The sequence below is a fragment of the Sitodiplosis mosellana genome, unplaced genomic scaffold (assembly GCF_009176505.1).
Source record: "Sitodiplosis mosellana isolate CC-2019 unplaced genomic scaffold, AAFC_SMos_1.0 Smas_scaffold_3898, whole genome shotgun sequence".
In the NCBI taxonomy this organism is placed as follows: domain Eukaryota; kingdom Metazoa; phylum Arthropoda; class Insecta; order Diptera; family Cecidomyiidae; genus Sitodiplosis; species Sitodiplosis mosellana.
Window position 1 is genome coordinate 170 of NW_022599140.1, and position 7,799 is coordinate 7,968.

Genomic DNA, 7,799 nt, shown 5'->3' on the forward strand with positions numbered 1-7,799 from the left:
ATTAGCCGCTCCATAATAATCCAAACAGGCATAGTACTACGTGTCAGTAGCATTGATGCATAAGAGTTGATGGAATGACTTTGTACCGAATACGGTACGTTCATATTCCGCAAACCGCAATCATGTTTGTTAAAATGGCCGCTCCAAAAAATTATCATTTGTTCGTGTTAAAAATCAAACTTTTAAAAGTATTTTGTATGAGAAAGTATCTACATTAGAAATTTAATATATAAAACCGCTTTAGTAATTTTTTTTTTGGTCGATTTTTGAAGCATATTGTTTCTTTTGATTAGCCGCTCCATAATAATCCAAACAGGCATAGTACTACGTGTCAGTAGCATTGATGCATAAGAGTTGATGGAATGACTTTGTACCGAATACCGTACGTTCATATTCCGCGAACAATTGTGAGTGAATAACAAAAGCACTGTCACAGTGCAAGTGTTTGACAGGACGAGTGTAGCACCTATTCGTTCATAGCTTCGTTCTGATTTTTTTTCTTACATTTTTGTTGTTCACGATGTTTGTTGATTCGCAAATTGTCTGGATCAGAGAATCAACGGAATGCTATATTCAGGGCAAAATCTCAGAAATTGGACAAGACAAATTTGAAGTTATTCCCATTGACAAAAAGTATCCAAATCGGACGTGCTTAGCGGGTGAAATTTTTCCATCATGTGTTGGACCACAAGATCATGATGACAGTTGTAAGAATTTATTTCATTGGTTTCAATATTCGATATGAGTAGAGTGACTTTTTTTTATTTCATCTGATTGACTTGAAATTATCCTTATTTCACACCATTTCAGGCGAACTATTGTTTTTCAACGAAGCCACATTTTTGGAAAACTTGAAGAATCGGTATTTTAAGGATAAAGTGTATGTAAGTTGACCATTGCAAATATAGAAATATTTTCATTCAAAATCGATGAATTTCTAATCAAATGTCAAATTTATCCATAGAATTATGTGGCAAATATTTTGATTGCGTTGAATCCATATAAGGAAATGAAGGATTTATATTCGGATGCGGCCATTAAGCGGTACAAGGGAAAATCTTTAGGTGAATTACCTCCGCATGTTTTTGCGATCGGTATGTATTTCTATTTTTTGTTGCATACTTAATAAATTTATCATTTTTCAACTTGGAGAAACCAGTTCAAAAATTTATTTTTCTATATTTTTTATCATATCAAAGCCGACAAAGCGATTCGTGATATGCGTGTGTTGAAGATTTCCCAATCGATAATTGTGTCCGGCGAATCGGGATCTGGTAAAACTGAATCATCGAAATATATACTTACGTATTTATGTCGTTCGCAAGTGACTGCCGGGGCCATTGAGCAAAAAATTCTCGATGTAAGTCCAATATTAGAAGCATTTGGCAATGCCAAAACCACCCGAAATAACAATAGCTCACGGTTTGGTAAATTCATTCAGGTAGTCTATGCGTCTATGTCAGTGACACAATCAGATTATGGATATTGTATTTTACATATAATATTCAATATACACATTGGAATATGCTATTGATTCGAACGAAAATTATTTTTTCACAGATACATTACGATTCAGAATGTCAAGTTGTTGGTGGATATATTTCACATTATTTACTCGAAAAAAGTCGTATTTGCACTCAAAGCCAAGAAGAAAGAAACTATCATGTATTCTATATGATTTGCGCTGGCGCTCCTCAGGACCTTAAAGAAAAACTCAGCCTGGGGCGACCCGAAGATTATAGAGTATGTAACAATAATATGCGAAATAGAAAACTGATTTTATTTCAATTCAATTTTTGTAAAAAATATTTTTGTTTGGATTAGTATTTGGCAGGATGCACGCAGTATTTTGCAACGGTATCGACCGATCGAAAAATATCAGAATCGAGCAAATCAAAAGCCCACATGACCAACGGACCGATCAAAGATCCGGTTCTGGATGATTATGATAATTTTCAACAATTAGATGAGGCTTTGTCACGATTGGGTATGAGTCAAGCCACAAAGTTCGACATCTATGCGCTAATTGCAGGTGTTTTGCACTTGGGCAACATCAGCTTTGAGGAGAATCCAGAAGATGCTGGCGGTGGATGTCAAGTTTCAAAGTCATCCGAACATTCGATTTTGATCACATCTAAATTGCTCGGTGTTGATTCATTTGAACTGAGACAAGCCTTAGTTTCGCGCGCTATGCAAAGCAAACGCGGTGACAATAAGGCAGCAGTTATTATGTGAGTAAATTGATTCGTTTGGATTGTGCAATGAAAGAATGGAAATGTATTGAACTCTTTTTTTAACAAATTATTTCAGGGTTCCATTGAAAATTTATGAGGCAAGCAATGCCAGAGATGCTCTAGGAAAGGCATTGTACAGCCATTTATTCGATCGCATCGTTGCTAACATAAATCGAAGCATTCCATTTAGTTCATCCACCTACTACATTGGTGTACTGGATATTGCCGGTTTCGAATCTTTTACCGTTAATTCATTTGAACAATTTTGTATAAATTATTGTAATGAAAAACTTCAGAAATTTTTTAACGATAACATTTTGAAGCACGAGCAAGAACTGTATCGCCGTGAAGGATTGAAGGTACCAGATATTCATTTCACTGACAACCAAGATATTATTGGTAAGTATAGAGATATTTTTTGTCCAAACAAGAGATTAATATTTTGGTTTTTCCATAATTTATGGACCATAAAATGCAGAATTGATCGAATCAAAATCCAATGGAATTTTTGCGTTGCTCGACGAAGAATCAAAATTACCAAAGCCATCATTCGATCACTTCACATTAGAGGTGCATAAGGCTTGGAATGGACATATCCGATTGATGCTACCAAGAGCGTCACGATTCAAGGGCCATCGAACGTTGCGCGATGAAGAAGGTTTTCTCATTCGACACTTTGCCGGGGATGTTTCCTACAATACGGTAAGTAAAATTGAAAATTGAATCACCCATAGGCAAAGCCTACAGAGTTTGGTAAAACAGAAACGACACCGCCGGGTCTTTCTGCGGAACTATTATATAACAGATTGTTAATAAATCTTTAAAATGAAATTTCATCTTTAAATTTCAATTCAGATTATAGCTATTTACTAACTGAATGCAAATTCTTCAGAGATATCGCACAAACAATCATTAAAAAAATTCAATTCGACTGAATCATTTTAAGTTCCAATTTTCCACACAGAGTCAATTCATTGATAAGAACAACGATCCGTTGCATGGATCATTGGAAGTATTGTTACAAGAATCAGCAAACCCATTCGTTAAGCAACTTTTCACGGCGAAAAATGACAGCGCATCTTTGAGAGGAAAATTGAACCTCATTTCGATTGGATCCAAGCTCAAATCTGAAATGAGTGAACTGATGGAGAAACTTGAACAAAATGTAACTTTAATCCGTAAAAATGTAACAATCTAATCAAATTTAGAATTTAATGATCTTCTTTTCTCTGTCCCAGGCCACGAATTACATTCATTGTATTAAGCCAAACAGTCGAATGACCAGCTGTGAATTCGAAGGGATTTCAGTATTGAAGCAGCTAAATTCTTCGGGAACAACATCTGCGTTGAAGGTCATGGAGCATGGTTATCCATCTCGCGTTCCATTTGATGAATTGTACAATATGTACTGGAATTTTTTGCCGCCAGAGCTAGAAAAATTGGATCCAAAAGTGTTTTGCGAAGCAATGTTACATTCGCTAAAACTAAATCGCAAAGACTTTAAATTTGGAACCACCAAAGTCTTCTTCCGACCGGGCAAATTCATTGAATTCGATCGCATCATGAAATCGGATTCAGAAAATTTAAAAACAATTGTTGCAAATGTCAAAATATGTTTGGTACGGTCTAGATGGACTAAAGCAATATTCGGTGTTATAAGCGTAATTAAATGTAAGCTAAACGCAATCAAATCTATTAGAACTATTTGACAATTGGCTAATGTGAGTTTTTTAATCTATCCAATGTGAAATATGTTTTCTTTTACAGTGAGAGATCGTATAAAATATCGCAACAAATATGCAATGTACATTCAAAAGATTGTACGTGGTTTTCTTGCACGTAAACAACATCAGCCACGATACCGTGGCATTATTAAGATGGAATCGCTCAAAGATAAATTGCGGTCAACGGATATTGTGGATCAGGTGAAAGGAATCGAAGATGGAATTTCGAAACAAGCAAATGATGTTGAAAATCTGATCAATGAATATGTGAAGAACATTAAAAAAAATGTTCGCATCAAACCAAAAATCATCGACGAAATGTACGACGAAATCATCACCAAAATCAATGGCTACAGCAATCTATTGCAATCGGATATAATTTGCGGTGTTAATGAAAGTGAGCTTCACATCAAAAGCACAACGGTGAAGGTGATTACAGAGAAAATGCAGCGTACCAATGTGAACGAGAGCGTTCAGCGACATTTAAAGCCGAAGTCGAAGAAAGCAGTCAAAAGACTAAGAGAGAAACCCCCGAAGTTCGCGGCACGTTTTGATCAAATTTCACATCTTCCAGCACTCGATTCAAAAGGAGTTAGATGTAAATTGGAAGGTTGTGCACTCAGAAGTGTCTATTATTGCAAAAAATGCAAAGTACACCTTTGCATAAAGCAGAACAATTGTTTTTACAAATTTCATAACCTGAATGAAGACTCAGAATAGTAGAAGTAAAACCAGTCGATCCAGTATAGACATAAAAATTTAAAAAAAAATTCATTTCACCTTTTATATTAAAATAAAAACAGTGGAAAAAACATCAAGATGAAGATTATAATTATTTTTGTTTTTGTAGTTGACAGTTAAGTTGGGAATATTTATAATCAAAGGCTATTTTCAAATTAGAAACGTTTGAAGTGGTTGGAGCGGCAATTTGACAACTGTTAATTTTTTTTCGCAGCCACATATTTACTAGTATACATTTATTCGTCGGTACAAAGTCGTCCATGAACCGCTCCAAACAAGTGAATAATGATTTGATTAGCCGCTTCATAATAATTCATGCACTACGTGTCAGTTAAAATTAACAGTTGTCAAATTGCCGCTCCAACCGCTTCAAACGTTTCTAATTTGAAAATAGCCTTTGATTATAAATATTCTACATTAATTTCAAAAATCTGATAGATTTACAAACGATCTATGGAGCGGCTATCTGGATCTATCAAACACTTGTTCGCGGAACATGAAAGAGCCGTATTTGGTACAAAATTGTTCCGTGAAGCCGCTCATGTGCGTTCACGTCAATGCTACTGACACGAAGTGCTTGCTTGCTTGGATTATTACGGATTGATACAACCCTCATATAAAAAGTGGTAAGTAAAAGAATTAGAAATAAGTTCGAGCGAGAAAATATATTGAAAAACTGTGAAAAGCTTAATAAAATTCAAAGATACTGATCAAACAGAGATTGTGAAACACCGACAAAATGGCTAAAAATTCTATCATGGAATGGTCGTCTTCGGAATACGTGAAATGGATTGATGGGACGTCATTCAAATATAGCCAAGTGCCACATTCTACACCTTTGCAACAACGACCACTGCCAATCGAATCACCAAATGTATCGCAGGTCCTAAGACCTAGCCAGAATGAATTGGCGATACGCGCCAGAGGTATATTATGTGTATAATAAATCGTCATAAAACGTATGGCAATTAAAATCGTCCATTCATTCTCTTATCAATAGGTAAGAAGCGTGCACTGGATTTTTCAGGAGAGTGTCCAATTATTGCAAAAAAACCACGTATTCAATCATCATCAAGTATTGACGCATCGATTGTTTGGGCAGTTGATGATAATGTGGCCAAAAAACTACTGCCGCCGCCACCACCGCCATCGCCGCCATCGCCGCCACCGCAACAACAACAACAAATGATTTCATCTTGGCCAATGTCATTCTGAACACTTAAACCGCTTTAAGCAAGTTCACTTCACATTTATCCTTAATAAGGTTAAGGAATATTTTTTCTATCGAAAGATGACAATGTCATCATGGTATTAAATGTGCGTTCTTTAAATAAGAAAACAATATGTGTTTATTGAGTCCATGCTTTGAATAAATGATTGTTTTAAAATCGAAATGTGAATTGGTGTTTTTCTATAAATTACTTAAAATATTAACTTCCAACATATATATTATGTTTTTCGATTTGATATTGGTAATAATCGTAACCAATTTTGATAGCCGCTCCAAGCCGTTGGACAGCCGCTCCAACCCGTTGGACAGCCGCTCCAACCCGTTGGACAGCCGCTCCAAGCCGTTCCCATCAATGTTGATCATAAAGCAGTCGCTCCAGTAGCCTTTGCTTTTTTCAGAAGAAAACCACTATTTAAAAACTATTTAATTTTTTTAATGGCTTTTGAGTTGTTTTTAGAAATGAAATATTTTAGCAGTGTATGGTTGTGTGGAAAAATTATCGACTTTGACACTTATGATGTAGACATCAATATGCATAAACAATAATTGGCGCGAACATTCACACACACAAACACGTACACAGCTAGGGCACTACAGCATTGCTAACAAGCTAACTGTGTCTATATTGTGTGAAAATATTCAGCCGCTCCAGTGTGTAATTTCTTTGTCTCATTTCTTTGGTATATCCTTGAAATGTGAACTCATATTTTGTCATCGTACATCCGATCTCCCAAAATTTGTCCTATTTTAAGAATTCCTGAAAAGTCATGTCATACTGCAAAATTTTTGGCTGTGAATCCAAACAAAGAAATAAAGAGAGACATTTTTTTAGGTAATTGCAACTATAAGAAGCACACTTATTCAATTTACTGTCCGTATTTTGCCCAGAAAAACATTATTATATTAGAATTAATTGACAGCGTTACATCGAAAAATAAGGACGAATGGATGCCAATAATTCAATCAACCTATCCTGAAAATATTCCCTTCCCGAGCTCAAAAATTGTTGTCTGCGATTTACACTTCGATACGAAAGCTATAATCCATTTAGGATCAAAGAAAAACTTAGTCATTGGTGCAGTGCCTAATGTCAGGTACTACTTTGCAAACTGTATTTATCGTGTAATATTTTTCAAATTGGATAATTCATTTTGTTTTTTTTTCTGTTCTAAAAGATTGTTCGCAACCGAATTAGAAGAAGGAGAAACACTTGGAGCGACTGGGACAGCCGAAGCATTTGAATCATCCGCAATATTTAATGACGCACAGAAAGAAAATGAATGGAATTGGAATGCTGATTTTGATTATTTCAATGATGATCAAGAGGATGCTGACAACTGCCTGAACTATTTATTAGAGAGTTTGGGATTGTCTAGAGACAATAACGGGTAATCCAAGAAATAATTTCACAATAGTTTATTAGCTATTATTATTATTTTTATATTTTCTCCGTTCACATAGTCGCCTTAGTGAAACACAAACCATAAATATAAATGTATACAAAAGACTCGTGCAACATTCAATTGAATGGCAAAAAGACAAAAGGACCATTGCAAGACTAAAAAAATCGCTCTGTGACCAAATTGCTATAATTCGTAATCTAAATAAGAAAGTTAGGCTGTATGAGAAACAATGGGGAAACTCTTCGGTAAATTTTTCAGTCATTAAAGAAAAACGAATTCAAATTATTGATCTCTTTCAATTTATGTTCAATTAGGATAACAAAGAAATAGTAGAATGTTTGGTGTATGGAAAACCTGAGAAAAAATATTCTGAAAAAGTAAGACAGTTCTGTATGGGAATGGACTTTTGCTCACCTGCAGCATATCGATATATCAGAAAAGTGTTCAACAAACATTTACCAGCACC

At 35.2% G+C, this 7,799-nt stretch overlaps 1 protein-coding gene across 1 annotated transcript; it reads left to right on the forward strand.

The window, feature by feature from the left end:
• The first annotated feature begins 520 nt into the window (after nt 1-520).
• On the forward strand, nt 521-5,199 carry LOC129571983 (myosin heavy chain 95F-like). Its single transcript, XM_055451881.1, has 12 exons — nt 521-707; nt 811-884; nt 965-1,094; nt 1,200-1,441; nt 1,561-1,743; nt 1,825-2,231; nt 2,311-2,633; nt 2,713-2,936; nt 3,199-3,399; nt 3,473-3,905; nt 4,002-4,556; nt 5,138-5,199. The coding sequence occupies exons 1-12, from the start codon at nt 521-523 to the stop codon at nt 5,197-5,199; spliced, it is 3,021 nt and encodes a 1,006-aa protein (XP_055307856.1).
• The last annotated feature ends 2,600 nt before the right edge of the window (nt 5,200-7,799 follow it).

Coding starts and splice junctions, on each gene's coding strand:
- LOC129571983 (XM_055451881.1), top strand. CDS start 521: ATGTTTGTTGATTCGCAAATTGTCTGGATCAGAGAATCAACGGAATGC. Junction 2,232..2,310: donor AATAAGGCAGCAGTTATTAT/GTGAGTAAATTG, acceptor AAATTATTTCAG/GGTTCCATTGAAAATTTATG. Junction 3,906..4,001: donor TGTTATAAGCGTAATTAAAT/GTAAGCTAAACG, acceptor TTTCTTTTACAG/TGAGAGATCGTATAAAATAT.